Source organism: Giraffa tippelskirchi, chromosome 5, assembly GCF_054371585.1.
Source record: "Giraffa tippelskirchi isolate mGirTip1 chromosome 5, T2T-mGirTip1v1.2.pri, whole genome shotgun sequence".
In the NCBI taxonomy this organism is placed as follows: Eukaryota; Metazoa; Chordata; class Mammalia; order Artiodactyla; family Giraffidae; genus Giraffa; species Giraffa tippelskirchi.
The window spans coordinates 93,058,985-93,077,508 of NC_137279.1; the positions used below are offsets into that span (position 1 = coordinate 93,058,985).

An 18,524-nucleotide genomic window follows, 5' to 3' on the forward strand; every position below is an offset into this window, starting at 1 on the left:
CCCATCCTCACTGTCTTGGAAATCATCTCCAAGAGCAAATGGCCTCAAGGAGCTCAAACACAAAGGAATTTGTAGCTTGGTATTTATGCTGCTGGGAGAAAGCAAAGAATTAGAGAGATTAATCAGGGCCTTTCCTAAAAGAATCCATTTATCTGGCCTGACCTAAATATTTTAAGCAAAAGAGTGTTTGGGTGCAATTGAGTGGAGGATGGTCTAGTCACTAGGGAGAATAAAAGTAACAGGCAGCAAAACTAGAAGTAGCTCCCTGTGCATTTATTACCTCTTCCCATCCCAACAAACCCCCACCATGCCCCCCTCCACCCCACCATGGCATTCCAGAACACAGGGCAGGGCAGTAAGGAGTCTAAAGAGAGCAGGAGAACTGGACAAACGACCTTGTACTGACTCCTGTTTCCCGTGTAAATTTAAAATTTCCTCCCAGGAGCTGATTTTATAGCTAGAAGATTATGATTCAATTATATATTATATGGCAGGAATATTGGGGAATCCAAACAAACAATTGGGCTTCAGAGAGTCCAGAGTACATATGTCTTCTTTCTTCCGAGGTTTGGAGGAAAGGGAGATTAGCAGACTTTTTGTCTATTTCAGCTCTTTGAAATCTATCTTTTTTGGGGGGGTGGGGGCAACTGGAGTCAGGATTAGGGAGAAAGGGAGTGGGACTGGGGCAGGCACTAATAATCCCTAACACCACACTGTATTTCTCTTAAGAGCACTCTGCCTACAAGCCTTTCTTTGATCCTCCAGCCCTGTGAGGTAGCTGTTATTAACCGCATTTTACAAACAGGAGCCACAGACTCAAATGAATCGCTAATGTCACTCAGTTGTTTCAAATCCAATACTTTTTTTTCTTCTCTACTTCTCTACGCTCACCTGAGGGAAGGACTGAGAGGGTGAGGTGGAGAGACTGAGATGGGGGTGAGAGGGGAGGGAATCCATGCACCAGGGGAGAAGGAAAGCTCACTGAGAGATGCAAGGCCCGGTTGTGAACACGATTGACCTTTTTTTTTTTTTAACTTTTCTTATAGCTGGCTGGAAATATGTATTCTGGATCTGCTAAGGCTCATCCACATGAGACTCAGAACCTATATTATTAGCCACACAATTTGGGTTTATATTGTCATATTCTATTAGCACATTTGACCACAGAATCTCCAAAGGAGAATAGAGGGCCTGCGGGAAGTGGTGGGTTGACGGTTTGCATCCTACAAAACAAGCTCCTCAATGGAAAGGGCAAATAGAAGCCAGGAGAGTTGTGGGGGGTGAGGGTTTGCATCTGCCTCATGTGTGGGTGTATAGATGGGGCTGTCAAGAGAATGATGGGTGACAATGTTTGTGAGCTGTATATGTCTGCTTAGGAGGGTGAGAAACTGAGTGATGTGTGAACTGGTATGAGATGGGATGTGTGTGATCCATGATGGGTAGGAAGTTCTGATGTGAGATTAGGAATTCCTGGCTACTTATAGCTATAAATCCAGTAGAGGAAGAGACACTCTGGAATATGGAGGGGTTTACCAAATGCTGCCATCACAGTGACACCACAGAGTCCTCCTTCTGCCTTCCCCAAACTTTATACCAAACAGCACCTTCTTCAGCTAAACCCAGCAGGAGAACTGATGGAATGGGGATGTGTGGAGGCAGGGTTGAAATTTCTCTTTTGTATCATTACATTTCTGTGTCCAAGAATTTTTAGGTCTGTTCAGATCTTGCTATATCCACCTATTCCTACTGGAAAACAAATTCTAAGCTGCTTTCTTTACCCATTTTTCTCCTCAGTCCTTTATCCCAATACCCTCTCCTATTGAATTCTGAGTCCAAGAGTTCAAAGCCAATTTTCTTCTAAATATTTGTCTCAAGTTTTGCATTTTCACTCACACCCTCACCCTGGGGAAAATTTTTCATAGGTCTAAGCATCAAAAGGGTTTTGTTGAAAGATCCTTGCAATAATAGAAATCATCACAGTCAGAAGTCTAGGGAGAGAAAGAGAATGAGCAAATGTGACTGAACAAGGTCTAGGTTTAGGTGCCATTTTTTACCAGCTTCTGATCAGATATTTGTTCAGTGGGGGTAAGAATTTGTATCCTCAGGGTTGTTACATGGAACAAATGAAGAATTCTCTATAAATAAAGATCTTATGTATTACGATACCCACAGGTAATGAGTAATTCTTTGACTGCAGAGGGGATAAAGGCTACAGTTTGGAACAACTGTTTGAAAGCATATGATTGATCTCAGAATGCAAAAAGGACAGCTTTTTGGCATATTCTATACTGAGGATCTCAAAAGATTTCAATTTAAGGAAGTTCCTCCTCCTCTTCTAGCTTTGAAATCAAGGAGGGACTCTTGGGACCTGAGGAAGCAGTGTCTGAAGCCTGGGGGAAGAGGAATAGACTCTGGGAAGTCTGTTAAGGAAAGAGGCTGGAGTCCATGTGGCAGAATGACCATTGTATTTTTTTCTCCTTAATAAATCTTACCATGTATTGGTAAGAGTACTTAGGATTGGTAAACTGACTTATGTAGATAGAGAGATATGGCTTGTATAAATGGCAATTCCAAATTTATTTGATTAAGCTTCTAGAGTTACTAAAAAGAGTTTATTAACTTAAAGGACCAGTTAGATAGTGGGTATAATTAATGAACTAAAGATCACACAGACTTTTCTTCATTGCTCAGTGACTCACAGAAGGAATATTTTCTGTCCTTTGGCCTCCCAGCCCCACCCCCCACCTTCTCAACCACCTACTCCTGATTCCCAAAGTTGATAACTCACCAGAGAGCACAGACCCCTCTGCATTCTTCCACATCTGGAAGTCCTTCTTGGGTTCTGGACTTCCCAAGGCTTGGGAGTGGGAATCCTGATATTTATTTTTTCACCTCCTTTCCACCTGGATATTCTGGGGATATTTGACCTTTCTTTCTCCCTTCCTTTGCTACTAAGACCTCAGAGATCTTGAGTAGTTCTAGCACTGTCTCATTCAGGGCAGGGTGTGCCAACTTCCCTAGTTGTTAAATGAGTTTCGGTTAATGCTTTAAAATCACTGGAAGGAAAGAATAGGCAAAACTATAAAAAACATTCTCGGAGCTCTGAGGAGAATGAGGAGTAGGGCTATGGGAGGTAAGGTTGGGCCGGAGCATATTTAGATAGGAGAGAGTTAGAGAAAAGGGGAACCCTTCTTTGCCACCCAGGCTCTCTCAGGGCTCAGAGTGACACCCCCCTCCTCCTGCCCTAATCCCCCCATTAAGGCTGCTCTGAGTTTGTTATGACAGCGGCTGAAGGCAGCTGAATTGCTGTTTGCTGTGTCTGCTAATTGGACTGAAGGGTTGGAATCTGGACACTGAAAGAGACCATTGTTGCTGTTTACCTTCCACAACTGCCTCCCTGGGGACCTTCTGGGTGAAGGGGAACAGCATGCCCTCGGGGTCATTGCACCCATTCCCTGTCTCTGTGCAAGGGACTAGGGTAGGGGGAAGTGTATCTCATTGCCTTGGGGTGATGTGAGCTCTCACAGCAGGGAAAAGACAGGCCCAACACCTGAGTCAGTCTCCAGGTCAGGCTTGGGGCCACTGAGAACTCCTAGGCAAGGGGAGGTTACATGGACTTGTCCTTCTCCTCCCTATTCATTCCCTTCTTCAGGGGCCCTAACCTTGCCCTCTTCCTCCAGCTGATCAGGCTTAACCCCTGAAAATTTTCACACTTGCTTTCTTCCAGACCAGTGATTCTCAACTTGGTTATGCACTAAAATCACCTAGGAAGCTTTTTAAAAGTTACTGATATTTGGGTCCAGCATATCCCAGAGTGCCTGAGAATGAGGCCTAGGCATCAATATCATTTAAAAGCTCTCTTGGTATTTCTAAATGTGCAGTTAGGGTTAAGAACCACTGATATAGTCTTATCACTCTGCCTGGGAAACACATGCTCACACACATACACACACATGTACACATACAAGCAGGCACACACATGTCCTTTCCTATCTTTCCTACCTTTCTACCCACCCCCTCAAGCTCCTAATAGCTATAATACTATCAGGCAGATTGTATATCTTCTTCATCTTTATTACTGAATTCCTTGTAGGAGCCCTAGAATTTAGGATGGAATTTAGAGGTCTGTAATCCATCAACTGCTTCAACCTGAACTATACCCTAAGGACAGGAACTATGACTCCATCTCCCTGTGGATTTCCGAGTAGGAGCCAGATGAGGACTGAGCTAATCCAGCTCATTGTTAAGGATGAAGGAGTGTGAGGTTCAGAGTTTCATTGACTCTTGATCTCTTCCTCCCCCAAAGTAGTATTGGCTATTTGGGGATCTTCAGAGAGGAGATACAGATGTATTTCTTCAGAAAGACATCTGCCCCTGTCCTTACTGTTTCCAAATGTTTCTGCTTCTTCTCTTTCCTTTAGTTTTCACCTGGGGTGAATGGGTGTTCCACCATTCTCTTGCCCTCTTTCTTCCACAAGAGCAACAGAATTGTATCCAGCACCATGGACAGCTCCCAGGCGATGACTGAGGTGGCTTTGCTGACCCCCTTTGCAAGGGTTAGGAGGGGATCCTGTCTGCATGGTTATATATCAAAGACTAGAATTTTAATCTTTGGGAGTTGTTTGCAGGCAGTTGTTAAGTCTCAGGGAGAGGAAGAGACTGAGGGCAGTTGTCATTCCATCTCCAGGAAATTGGGTTTGTCCACTTTGGAGAGTCTTAATGAGAGGGCTCCAGCAGCAGGAAGGTTGAGGGTTAAATTTCTGGAAGAATTGAAGCTAAGCTCATATAAGATTCAGGCTCCCCCGGTGGCTCAGAGGTAAAGAATCCACCTGCCAATAGAGGAAACATTGGAGACCCTGGTTGGATCCCTGGGTCAGGAAGATCCTCTGGAGGAGGAAATGGCAACCCACCCCAGTATTCTTGCCTGGGAAATCCCATGGACAGAGGAGCCTGGGGGACTATAGTCCATGGGGTTGCAAAAGAGTCAGATACAACTGAGCAATGAAACAATAGCAACATGTAAGGAACAGAGTGTATGGATCAGGTAGAGCCTTAGATGGCATCAACTCTATATCCCTCATTTTACAGATTCCCAAGAGAGTGGAAGAGATATGACCAAGGTCACTCAGCTGGAAAGGCCAAAATCCAGGCTCTGGTTTCCATCCTGGCCCTGTTTATTGTATCTGATACCTCTTTAAGGACTCTCCCTGCTTGAGTTGGGTAGAGTAGGCCTATTGCAGGTAGGTAGAGTTCACCAATTGTCCCCATACAAAAAAGGACAGGATGCATGTCCGGGCATGTGAGGTTCCACACAAGCCAGGAAGAGCTGGAATTGACCGTTCTTTCTGTCTGAATAGGCTTGAAAGGGAGGCCTCAGGGAGAAGCACAGGGGAAGGCATACCTAGCAGTAGCTGATAAGCCCATGGGAGAAAAGGCAAGGAAGCAACCATCCGCCAGGGCAAAGAGGGCAGTGGATGGCCACAAGGAGTCTCCAGAGGCCAGCAAGAGTCACACAAACTGGAACAGGGCCTGGGAAAGGCCCTTCTGTGTGCCCAGTCCTGCTCCCCCAACACCGAAAGCCTAGAAACAAAGGGGCCATTCTCTCTAGGATTTGATGCTGCCATCTCCGGCTGGCAGTGCCAGGTGGTGGGGGCATCAGGGGGTGTCAATCCATTATCCCCCCGAACTCTCTAGGTCCTCTGGGGCTGGATGTTGGGAAGGTGGGTGTTCCATGCTATGTTGCCATGGCAACCACCCCAACCCCCACCTTCCAAAGCACAAAGAGAGACAGCTTGCACCCTCCACCCCCAGGAAGAACCTGGGTCTAGTTGGGAATCTTCCCTTGGGAATCCTCCTTTCTGATGCACAAGCCATGGTGTGCATAAGCATCACCTTCTTTTCAGCTGAAGGTTCAGCCATCAGTGGACCATATAGGCAGGGAGGCTGGTATATACAGAGTCTCTGGGCACTGTTATATAAGAGAGTCCTTGTACTTGACCCTCTCTCCCTCCAAGCTCTCCTGTCCCTCACCTATAGCCAAGGCCATCCTAGGCCTTCTCAGCTGAAGCGACAGCTGAAGGGCCTTGACCTTCTTCTCTTTCCCAGAAGCAAAGGACACCTCACTATTCCCAGCAAGCCCCCGGGCTGTGGGAACGGAGAAGAGGGGGTCATTCCTGCCACCTTCCATCTGCACCCTCCGCCATTACTCATTAGGCATTCTGCCCCTCCTTCCGCTCGTTAAGCCTGATTTGCATATATTTGCATAATACAACTCATTTGCATTCCAGGAGGCTCTTGGTAGGAGCCAGGAGAAAAGGGGAGGGAGGCTGGAGAAGAGAGAAAAGGGGAGAGATTTTGTTTTCATCAAAGTATGTGTGTTGGGGAGGGGGAGGTGACAGGAAGAAGACCGAAATAAAAACTCACACTACTTTCTTTCTTCCTTTCTGCTCTCCCTCCCTGAGCTGGACTCAAATGCCAAAAAGAGATGCCAAGGGGCCAGCTTTTCTGTCCTTTTTTTGTCTTGCTTCCTCCGGCCTTGGCTCCCCAGCCTGGCCCCCCACCTTGTTGGGCTCAGGCTTCAGAAAGAAAGGGGCAGGGGTAGGAAGCAAGGCTGTGGGAACGGAAGAGGGAGGCCACCATCTTAGGTAGCTGGAACCTATAAAATGGCTGCCTCTGACAGGTGTGGGCTGAGAGCCAGCCCTGGCTGGTAGACATGGAGGGAGGTGAGACCACAAGAAGGACTTTCTGGATGACCAGGAACATTGTTGAGTCTTCCTACTCGTGGAATTGGAAAAAGAGGATGGGGAGAGAAGGAAGGAGGGAGAGATGAGGGACGGCAGCCCAAAAGAGACGTGAGCCTCACACAGGAGCAGGGGTGGTAGAGAGTTTAGTGCTGAGTTTAGTTCCAGACCAGTAATAAGTGTCAGTGGACTTGGAGGACTACAAATAGTTAAAAAAAAAAACAAAACTAGAGGAATCAGAACTGGAAGTATAAGCAGGAGGGGGAAGGGGTAAAGATGGGGGCAGGCAGGATAATCTGTCAGTTTGAGAGGTCTGTGAAGGGCTGCTATGTACTTGAGATGAAGTTCCAAGTCTTCTCTCCTCAGCCCATCAATCTGGCTTCCACCTTCATGACTGGTCATACCTGTACCTTCTCCAGCCACTCACATAGACTCTTCAACCAGACCCAATGGCCCTTGTTTAAGCCTGGTGACCTCTGGGGAACATTTCATACTGATGTCTTCTCCTTTTGCCCTTGGTTCTTCTGTTGTATCCCTGATATGTGTTCTGGGTTTTAGTCATTCAGTCCTCTGGGTAGATCAATTCTCCAGCCAGAAGTGTTTCCCAAGATTTTGCTCAGTTTATTTTTCCTTTCCACTCACATCCTTTTACTTTTTATCATTTCAACCATCATTTGGAATTATTAACACTCATTTCTTTAAACTCAAGATTTGTACCCTAACTACCACCTGTGGTCCTGCCACTAGGCTCCTAGATCAGACTGGAGTGGTGCATCTGGTTGGCTAATCCTGGATCACATGACCAGGCCCTGGTTGCAAGGAAACCTGGGAAAGTTGTTCAGTCGCTCAGTCATGTCTGATTCTTTGTGACCCCATGGACTGCAGCACACAAGGCTTCCCTATCCTTCACTAACTCCCGGAGTTTGCTCAAACTCATGTCCATTGAGTCAATGATGCCATACAACCATCTCATCCTTTGGTTTCTGCAGTGGCATATAAGTACAACCTCCCTCCAAAACTCCTGAGATGGCCATTCCTCAGACATAGGGAGGGCATTCAGATGTTTATTCACTCAGTATTGTGCTTCAAGACTTGCCCCACATTCCTGCTTCCCTACCTCTATTAAGAGCATCGTTAAATTTCTAGGTCCTCAGGTACAAATCCTGAGCATTATCCTGGGATTTGCCCTCTTCCTTCCCCCTCACCCAGATCATTCACTTCAGAACCCATTCCTTTGTCCTTTGTAGTGCTTCTCATATCCGTGCCTTCTTTTCCCTTACCTGTCAGCTTGTTCATTCAACAGGCATTTATTGGATGCCTACTGTGTGCCAAGTGCTATGTTGAAGAGGAAGGTGGAATACAAAGCTGCTTTGAGGGCCTAGACAACTAGTGGGGAGGCAGACACGAGTGATTACAAGATGGTATGAAGGCTGCGGTCTGGAAGACCTGTGCATGGGGGCAGCATGGGGGCTGAAGCCCTGGGATACCTTAGGGCAGTTGTGGAAGGCTTCCTGGAGGGCGCCAAAAGATAAGTAATCAAATAAAAGGGATAAACGTGATCAAAGGTAAGCAGGGGGCTAACAGTCTAAGGAGTTGGAGTAAGTGCCTAGTGGGGAGTGGATAGCACATGTAAAGGCAAGGAGGTAAGGAAGAGCAGGTCATATCAGGTGACCATAGTGTCCAACAGAGGGAGTCTAGACTGGGAGGAGATGGGAAATGGAGTCAGAAATCCAGTTATTAGGAGACTTATGTGCTTCACCAGGGCAATTGGATTTGATAGGGGTACTGGGAAGTTAGCTGACAGCTTCAGAGATGCTGGGTGTAGAGTATGGCTCAGGAGCAGCACATAACCACCCGCAGCATGCAGGGGGATACCCGAATCTAGCCGCCCACTGAGCCCAGCACCAACCAGATATTTAACTGCCTCTTGGCTGGTACTGAACAAATGGAGGATCATGAAAGGACAGTGTCACCTGAAGAAGGGTCTCTGCCTCTCCGCCATCTGGAATCACACTCACTCTTCTCAGCCACACACACCTGCAGGCTCAGGAAGCTCCCTGGGAGGAGATGTAGAGAAGCCAAGGTTGGTCCCCAGCACCGCGAGTCCCCTGAGGTCAGGGCAGGGGATGGGCCTCTGGGGACTGAAGTGTAGAACAGAGAGGTTCTGTCTTGGAAACTTCCTGGAGGTGAGAGTGATGGAAAGTGCAAGGGAGGATCCAGGGTGGGCCAAGGCTCTCAGGAGATTCTTTTCAGAGAAGGGGTGAGAGGCTAGAGAGACAACTGAGGAAAGGATGAGGCCACTGCAGGCCACTAGGGTGGAATGAGGATGGCGGGGGGGTGCTGCCTACCGCCCCTCCCCCAGGGCCAGCCTCTGCACAAAGACCTCTCTGTGAGTGGCTGTGGAAGTGGCCCTGTCAGGTGAGGGGGCTTAGCTCTCAGTGCCCATTGGGGGTGGGCTGGAATGGGGTTGGAGGAGCTGGAGGATAAGGGGTGGCTTCAAGCTTTGATCAAGTCCTAGAAGAAATAGAAGCCAAGACTTGGCCAGGGAGGCCATTCCCAGGACAGGCTCCTCTCCACACCAAGGCCCTGCCCCTGCTCCCTTTCCATGTCTTTCCAGGTGTGACTGCAAGGCCTGTCCAGCCTGCCTTTCCCAACTGTACATGCCTTCCCACAGTGCCTCTGAGGCTGGCCCCACACAGACCCTCTTTCTTCTTCTTGGCAGAGAGTCCCCTCCAGCTCTGTATGGAGCTACCCCTCTAGAGATGGCTGTGTTGGGAGGGTGGAAATTCAAGACTGACCAGAGCTCAAAAGGAGTCTAAGGTCCCTTCAGTCTCCAAACCCAGGGGGTTTTCTCTCCTTGCCTGGCCTCAGCATCACATAGACAAGTCAGCAGTGTGGGTCAGACCTCCCCTACCTCCAACCCCCATTGTGTACACTCTCCTAGCTAATAAAAGTTTGGACTGGGAGTACTGGAAGTGGTAGAATGATAGAAGACACACCTCAGTTTATAGATTGCTCACAGATTTGGTAGAGAGGCTCCATCCATAGGAAGAACAGCAAAAGAAGGAGCTTTTGGATTTTGACTCTGGAGACAGGCTGGTCAAGAGACAAACTCTGTCTTCCCTCCCTTACTAGCTGTGTGCGTGCGTGCTCAGTCACCCAGTGGTGTCTGACTCTTTGTAATCCTACGGACTGTAGCCTGCTAGGTTCCTCTGTCCATGGACTTCTCCAGGCAAGAATACTGAAGGAAGTTGCCATTCCCTTCTCCAGGGACCTTCCTGACCCAGGGATTGAACTTGCCTCTCCTGCTTCTCCCGTATTGGCAGGCAGGTTCTTTACCACTGAGCCACCTGGGAAGCCCTACTAGCTGCGTGGCCTTAGACAAGCAACTTAATGTCTTGGATCCTAGCTTCCTTCCACAGTTATCCTGAGGATCAAATGGATCAGTGTGGATGAAGGTGTTTTACAAGACTGTGTGCAGATGTTCAGTGTCCCTTCTAAATGACACAGAGGGACTGAGGGACACAGAGTTAAAGGGGCCACTATGGACAGGTGGGGACAATCAAGGAAGTCCTCCAAAGTTTGGAAATGAGGGAGTGGGTTGCTGGGGAGATGAGCAAAGGGACTCTGGCCTATCTGGGAGACCTGGCCAGGCTCTTTGGGCTGGCTGGTCCTCTCTGGTCTCAAGCCGGCCAGCATCTTGCTGAGACTGGTTTGGGAGGCATTTGTTTTTAACAACTAAGTGGCAAAATGGACTCCATGGACACAGCTTCTTTCATCCTTCTCAGGAAGAATTTCCTACTGGCCCTGTGTGGACACTGTCCAGCACTTCTGGGAAGAGAGGGAGGGCGGAGTGAAGCCCAATTTCCCCATGTTGCCCTGACCTGCTCTGCTCCCTCATCTCAGAGTTCACCAGAGGGAATATTAGCCAGACACTGTGACCCCCCCCCCCCGCCTCTCCCCCCCTCGAATGTGTACAAAATGGAACCTCCAAGCCCTACCACTTTGGACCCTCCCGAGTCTCTGATTTTATGGTTCCTTATCAATGTCAGGAATGAGCTAAATTCAGACCTATTTAGATCTCTTGGCCTGTGGGCCAGGGAGACTTTGAACAGGAGGGTCTTTTGTCTCTGAGCAGTCATCCCTTGTTGTACACAAGCGAGAGTCAGGAGAGGGAATGATTTTGGCATCATCTCCCACAGATAGCATTGCAGTCTTTCAGCCTGGAGGGAAGGGCCAGGCTGAGGCTGGCATATGGAGGGAGAGCCCTGGGCACAGGGGGCATGAGCGTCACCCAGCTGGGGCTACCTTCTGCCGGGTTTGTCCATCCGGCACCAGCTGGCTTCCCGGCACTGCCCCCGCAACCAACCAGACTCCTTCTTCTGCTGTTACCATGGCAATTGGCTGCCATCTTGTACTCGGGGCACGATCTCATATCCGGATTTCCCCATGGGGTTCCTGGAGGATGGGAGATAGTTCTCAGGGGATTTATCCTTCCTCCTGATATCCACCCAATAGAAATTCATATTAATGTATGATTTTTTTAAATAAAAAAAAACAACAGAGGCTTACTGTATGTCTGCTGCTGCTACTGCTGCTGCTAAGTCGCGTCAGTCGTGTCCGACTCTGTGCGACCCCATAGACGGCAGCCCACCAGGCTCCCCCGTCCCTGGGATTCTCCAGGCAAGAGTACTGGAGTGGGTTGCCATTTCCTCCTCCAGTGCATGAAAGGGAAAAGTGAAAGTGAAGTCGCTCAGTCGTGTCCGACTCTTCGCAACCCCATGGGCTGCAGCCTACCAGGCTCCTCCGTCCATGGGGTTTCCCAGGCAAGAGTACTGGAGTGGGGTGCCATTGCCTTCCCCGTACTATATGTCAGGCTCTGCTAAATACTCCCTATGTGTTACTTAATATGTGAGGTAAATGAGGTTAATGAGGTAAAATTTAAGAGAGTACCACTCAGGTTCCTGTTTCTGTGACAGACTTCTCCTCTCTCCAACCAGGAAATTCCATGATCTTGCTTATTCCTGTCTTGGAAAGTCCTTTCCAATGTCTAACCAAGATCTGTACTGCTGAAGTACCAGTTCTTTGACCTTTGGCTTGACATGGCTAATATGAGAGGTAAGGAAGGAACCACCCCCTAGTTTCAGCCACGTATTGAGCTTCCTGAGCTCCAGCTGTTGGGATAGGAGAATTGAGACTTGGGTAGATTGGTGAGAGGCTCAAGTGCCCCTTGAAGACTTGGAGGTCCCAAGTCTAAAACTTTTGTTTAGAAAAGTAGAGTCAGTGTCACAAAATGCTTTGTAATTTCCCTTCCTTGTCCCCCTCCCCACCCAAGAAAGAGGCAGGAGCAGGAGACCACTGGAAAGTAATAATCTCCTAGGCTCCTCCATCCAGTCATAGGGGAGGTTCCATCCAACAGGGTCCCCAAGAGATCCTGAATGGTGAGACTTCTCTCCCTCTGAGCTCAAGCAGAGACTGAGAATGGCCACCTTGAGTTAGAGGGGCATCTCTAAGGGGAATCGAACAGGGGCCAGCTTTGCAGGGGAATCGTGAATGAGGAGCAGGTGGAGAGAGAAAGGAGGCCATTCTCAACTGAAGAAGGGTGGGCTGATGGGGAGGGCCTAGGGATAATTTATGATATCATTGTTCCCCGCCCCACTTTCCCAGCCCCCACCCTCTTCCCAGCCCCATGCTACTGTACGGTTGCTAGGAGATGCTCCCTCTGTCTGGAGCTGGGAGGGTGTAACAGGCGGAGACTGTTCAGTCGGGACCCGTCCCCTGCCACCCAGGGGAGGGCCCCACACTGAGCTTCATCTACCACCCCTTCCCAGGCCACAACAGACACCAGTCTCCTCTGTTGTTCCCCCAAATCCAGCCAGCCTGGGGCTAGCAGTGTTCCCAGACAGGCTGAGGATCTGGAGCAAAGAAGGTCAAAGGGAGCTGAGGAGGGACTTAGTGGGGACTCTGAGGAGCAGCTGGCTTACCTCAGGGCCTCTGGGAGCCAGCCCAGGCTGGGCAGAGGACCAAGAGGGGTCAGGGACACAGGCCTCAAGGAGCCCAGGTTTGAGGGAGACTGAGTCTTTACCTTTAGGGAGCTTCCAGTATGATGGGTGAGGCAGTCCTCCCATCCCCACCCCTCTGACTCATCAAGGTTGGGGACCTGGCAAAGGTGGATTGGGGGCAGGGCAGGGGAAGGGGGAGGTGGGGTAGGGAGGCAAGAATTGCAAGTCTAGGTGGAAGGAAGGTGACACTGATCTGAGCAGAGCTGGGCAATGCAGGGGTGTGGCCCAGATACCCTCCTCTTTCTGAAACTCTCTTCTCAGACTTTAAAGCCCTTTAAAGTCACGCGAGGTGAATTTTTGGGGGCTCCCAATTCCAGGTGGGGCAGGAAAGGAATGCTGTGCCCACAACTGTGCTTCTGATGTCTGATTTCTGTGTGCAGTTTAGTCGCTTAGTCGTGTCTGATACTTTGCCACCTCATGGACTGTAGCACGCCAAGCTTCCCTGTCCTTCACCAGCTACCAGAACTTGCTCAAACTCATCTCCATCGAGTCAGTGATGCCATCCAACCGTCTCGTCCTCTGTCGTCCCTTTCTCCTCCTGCCCTCAATCCTTCCCAGCACCAGATTTCTGTGTAACCCCTCTTGATTTTATTCTTTCCTAGGTAGAGCTTCGCACTACCCAGGAAGGAAGGAACTGGCCTTGATTTTGGCAACCTTTTGCTTGTGTAAGCCCTTTCTTAGCCATTGTCTCCGTTGATCATCCAATGGTCCTGAAAAATGGGTGATACTGTCCCCACTTTACAAAGGCATAATCGGAGCCCCAAGTCAGAGGACTAGGAAGTTGGGCTGGGCATCAGATGGGGCTTGGTGGATTCCAGAGCATATGCTGTCTCCCTCCCCTGTGCCAACTTCCTGCAGAACATGTTCCAAACACAAGCAGAGGGACTGAAAGGAGAAGAGGACCAAATGGGCAGGGGGACTTCTCTGCATGTTCTCAGGGGAGGAAGGCCACTCCTTCTCAGGTGCAGGAGTGAAGTCTGAGGAATGCTAAAACAGTCCTTGCAGGTTGAAGATGTGGCTGGGGAAGAAGCCACAGGAGCTGTAGAAGTCAACAAAATCTTTCCAGGTTAGTCCCTGACCAAGGAAATTCGCTTCCTGTCTTCCTGAAGCAAGTCCCCTGGGCTATCACCTAGCCTCTCCCTGCTGGGGATCGAATTCCTGCCCTGGGCATTCCCCTCCCACTCCCCCACCATGGCCCTGGAAAGAGCACCTAGAAAAGATGCCTAGACTCAGACACTGTCATGGTGGCTCCCTTTTTCACGGAGCACTCCCTGGTCTATCACCTTTCCTGGCCACTGGACACTTGCCCTCTCTCTCCTGTTAAAGTTTCCATCCAAAAAGAACCTTTTTCAATCTTGGCTTTTTTTTTTTTTTCTTTTCAGATCAAAAAGAAGAACCTACTTCATCCAGTTGGCTTGGGTGCCCTGTGAGAAGCCTTCCTGATTGAATGAAAGATGAGGATAAATTCTAGCCAGTTGAGTGGCTCCTTCAAGAAGCCTGTGTGCAGGATAGAAGTGGAGAGGCCATAGCCTCCAGCCTGTGCAGCCCATTGGCACCTGGAGCCACCTCAACTTTGCCTCCCCATTGCTCCTGTGTCTACAAGCTGTCCATCCCAGCCCATCCTGGTTTCTCCTGTGTCTTCTGAGCTGAGATTTCTCTGAGATGGAAGTCCCACCTCATGTCTAATAAAGACTCTTGAATACTGAACAACATTATGGGTGTTAGTGGATGTACCTGGGCAGGGGAGGGGCCGAATGAGAGGAGAGTAGTACCAGGCTCCCTCTGAGACACGGGTCCCCTACCTCTGGGATCTAAGGCCTGATGGATGGTCTGAGGTGGAGCTGATATAATCATAATAGAAATCAAGTACACAAAAATAAATGTAATGCTCTTGAATCATCTCAAAACCATCCACCCACTCAGGTCCATGGAAAAATGGTCTTTCATAAAACCGGTCCCTGGTGTTAAAAAGGTTGGGGATCACTGCCCTGAGATACCAGTGCTGTAGAAGCCACCATGGCAAAAATGGGGAAGCCTCACTAAGACAGAACTTCCACCTGTGCAGGGTGGGCTGGGTGCAGGTGGTCTCCTTCCACCTCTCTGAGCCACCCCAGGCTTCTGAGAGCACCATCCACGATCTGGTTAGTTCCAGCTCAGAGCAGTGGGCTGATGCTCCCAGCCAAGGAGGCCCCTAGGTGCCATCCCAAGAACCAAGAGCATGAGAGAGGATGGGGATGCTCCCCTGGAGTGCCTGTGTGGGAGGTCACTGGGTGGCCCTCTGTCTTGGCCATGATGTGACACATCCTTAGAAATGTTCTCCAGGGTTTGAACAGACCAGAGAGAAAGAGCACCCCTGCTTCACAGGGTCACCCACTCCTGCTTCGTCTCTGTCCACCCTGAGTAGAGACAGAATGGGATGAATACGCCTAAGAAGAAGGATTCAGGTTAGACAGCCGGTAGGACTTCCAGCAATACCTGGGAGGGAACCTGAGGGAGTAGGGGAAACATGGCAAGAAGGACCTGTGCTCTTGGTCTCATTTCCCCCATGACACACCTGTATGAAACATGCTCCCCCAAAGATAGGCCCCCTGGAAAGTGTTAGCAGAGTCCAGAGTGCCAGCTCCTGGCACTCCCTAAAAAGTCCTTCCTCCCATCTAACAATTCCCTCATGGAACTATAGCTTGAATCCTGGAATTTTTCTAAATAAAAAGACTTAAGATAATACACATGGTACAATTTCAACAGCACAAAGGGAAAGTATGCCTCTTTCCTTCCCCTGTTCACAGCCACCCACCTCCTCTCCCAAAAGGCAACCATTGGTGCCTGCGTCCTCCCTGAGATACTCTGTGTGTTCAAGCAGATACGTCTACACACCCTCCTCTTCCATTTAAGCCCTGATCACAGCATTTTTAGCTCCTCTAGACCAGGGCTCCTAGCCTGAGGTCAAGATGAAACTCAAAGGATCCTTGCATCTGCTGAAACTGTGCACAAAATGCTGGCTAGGCACCTGGGTATGGTTTTCAGGAAGAAATAATGCATTAAGAGGCATGCAGTCTAGCTCAGCTCCTCAATTTACAAAGGAAACTGAGGCCAGAGAGAGGAATGGTGGTGTCCAGGGTCCTCAGCATGGTGGAGGTCCGTCAGGAGAATGCCAGGCTCCTCTATCTTCATTCCAAGAAGCCCCACCGTCCCCCACAAGGACAGGGTCAAGGAGGGCTGCAGCTCAGAAAGGCAGTTCCATTTGTATCACATGTGGCATATATTAGGGGCGGAGCCTGGGCTCATCAGGCCAGGCAAAGTGTTTCTGAGGTTCCCAGACTGCCTTTCAGGATCCTTCTGACTGCTCAGCCTTGCAAGGACTCACTGCAGCCCTGGCAGTCAGTCCCAGGAGGAGGGGTGAAGGGAGACAAGGTCTAGCCTGGCCTAGGGCTTTCTTAACCTCCAGGTGTTGAGGGCCCTGGGGAGGGAGAGGCAGCCAGTGACTGACTGGGGCCAGCCCTCTGCTTCCACTAGTGGCCTAGCTCCTGGCTTAGAAGGGAAGCTCCCGGTAAAGGAGCTGGAGCAGGCATGAGGAGGTGGGAGGAAAGATTAGTCTGAGCACAGGAAAGGGAAGCAGGCACTGGTGACAGCAGGTGGGAGAGGAGCCACAGAGGGTAGGATGCCTTTTGGAAACAGAAAGACCCAGACACAGACAGGGGGAGAAAGGGTGGGGAGGGGTCTCTCCCTCAACAGGGATGCCAAGACTGGGGGTGGGAGGGTCCAGGCGGACACTGAGGAATGTGCTCTCAGAGTCCCACTGAGCATATGCAGATGAGGCCTGTCTGTATGCAAATGAGACCGTCTATATGCAGATGAGGAAAGAGGGCATTCTCTTCTCAGGGTTACCATAGAGCCCACCCCTACCACCTTCCCCCAGGCCCCCAGCTGCCGGGCAACCTGGGAAGAAGCCAGGCCTAGGGAGGGCGGGGGAGCAACCTGCAATAGAAGGTTAGACTTCAGGAAGAACTTACTAACGGAAAGTGGCCAGTCCTGTGCAGGGAACTGAAGAGCAAATGGTGGATATAGAGGGGCTGCTGAGAGAGCCAGGCAAAAAAAAGATGGTATTGGACTGTGAAAGAACATCTCAGTCACCCAGAAACATAGGCAGATGGCAGGAAACTCTGAGAGGGAGGCAGGAGAAAAAAGAACTTCGACTGAGCCTCCACTTTGTGCCAGGTCCCCTATGGAGTGTCGTCCACTCACAGTCTCACTGTTCCTGGTGATGACCCTGTGAGGCCTCTCACAGTTGTGGCCCAGACAGACCGACACCTCTGGACCACACAGTTTGCAAGTGGCAGGGCCCTGGGCTGTTTGACTCCACAGCAGACAACCGCAGCCTTTAGGATCTTCCCGTTCCTTCCTGGCCAGCAGCTCCTCCTAACCTGAGGGGAACTGAAGGGCCCTGGGGGCTGGGAGCCTGTGCCTGAGTGAAGGGTGCTGATACACCCTGAGGGGAGGTCTGGCTGGGTCTCAGGCCCACAGAGGGGCTGCAGAGGGCTGGGAGCTTTAGTAGAAGGTAGGGTGGGGCTGTGGGGGGTAACTGAGTGGGCATAAAGCAGACAGCGGGGCAGGGAAGGACGCCAGGTATAACACCATAGGGGAAACTGAGGCCCACAGAGATTGGGAGGGTCGCCCTCCTCACTCAGCAGATTGAAGTCCAAACTGGGCCTGAACCCAAGGCACTGGGCCCCCAGCCCAGGGCTCCCTTCCTGGGAATGCAGAGGCTGGGCATGGGGGGTGTCTTTAAGAATAGCCTCTCCTCTTCCTCCAGTGGCCCCTGGCCCCCCACATCCAATGGTGTAGCCAAGGCCTTTGTGGGGAAGCCGTGGGGAAGAGAGGCCCCTTGTTGGCCCATTCATCGTGCTGGAGGCTCGGCCAATGCCAGCCCAGGCACCGGCTGGGCTCTCCTTCCTGGGGGTGCCAGCCGGCCCCTGCCCGCTCCCCAGCTCTGTCGTTTCCTGGAGCCTCAGGGCTTTGGCCCTGGTCCCGGCTGAAGGATGGCGGGGAGCCCCGGCCCCCGCGCCCCCCGCACCTCGCCTTTCACACGCTGGCACCAGAGCCGTGGGAACGCTGGACGGCAGCTGGGCACCGGTGCCCGGCTCTACCCACCCCAAGCCCGGCCAACCTCGGAGAGGGGAGAGGAACAGGCTGCCCCCCAAAAAAGATCCCTCCAGGATGGGGCCCTAGAAATCCTTAGCACTAATTATGAATCTGGGGACAAACAAGGCATTTGCAAGTCAATTAGTGACAGAACTTTCCCAGGAAAGCGCTTCATCCAGGCTCAACTTCAGACAGGGCCACATGCTGGGTCATCTTGTCCCTCCCCCTGCCTCTGCCCTGCTCGAAGCTCAGGGACAGAAGCCGCCCAATGTTCTGCCAGCCCCTGTATGGCAGAGGGTCCTAGAGCCCTGATGGGCATGAGAGGCAGGAGGGCAAGGCTGCACTCTGCTGAAGTCAGTGAGAGGTCACTAGAGGTCTAACACCAAGAGACACTGTTAGGACCCTGGCCTCAGTTCCCCCTGAGATAGAACCTGGTGGCTGCTGGACAGAATTGCAAAGGAGACAGCTGGTCCGGACAGGGTGGCATGGATGGGTGGATGGAAAAACAGACGTCACTGTTAAAGGGCCAGGGAGAGGTGCTACCTGGAGGACACAAAGAAACCAGGTCAAGACGAGACCAAGG

The 18,524-nt window shown here is 50.6% G+C and overlaps 1 protein-coding gene and 1 long non-coding RNA gene across 15 annotated transcripts in view; one reads left to right on the plus strand and one right to left on the minus strand.

Moving 5' to 3' along the window:
- Positions 1–14,514, plus strand: part of LOC145507594 (uncharacterized) — a 59,635-nt gene extending 45,121 nt beyond the window's left edge. For 5 of the 14 annotated variants that reach the window (XR_014054953.1, XR_014054954.1, XR_014054956.1 and 2 more), the window contains 4 exons: positions 11,741–11,858; positions 13,405–13,467; positions 13,741–13,868; positions 14,185–14,514. Coding sequence is in view for 8 of the 14 variants with exons in the window: in XM_081494465.1 (XP_081350591.1) it covers positions 11,741–11,813 (73 nt within the window). In the remaining 6 variants the exon portion in view is untranslated. Of the gene's footprint in view, positions 1–11,740; positions 11,859–13,404; positions 13,869–14,184 lie in introns of all 14 variants that reach the window. The other 9 variants (XR_014054957.1, XM_081494466.1, XM_081494474.1 and 6 more) reach the window with 5 other exon arrangements.
- LOC145507606 (uncharacterized) lies at positions 4,056–11,124 on the minus strand. Its single transcript, XR_014054968.1, has 3 exons — positions 11,049–11,124; positions 8,714–8,797; positions 4,056–4,829 (listed from the first exon to the last, which is right to left on the minus strand). It is a non-coding gene; the product is annotated as an uncharacterized LOC145507606 (long non-coding RNA).
- Positions 14,515–18,524: the final 4,010 nt, after the last annotated feature.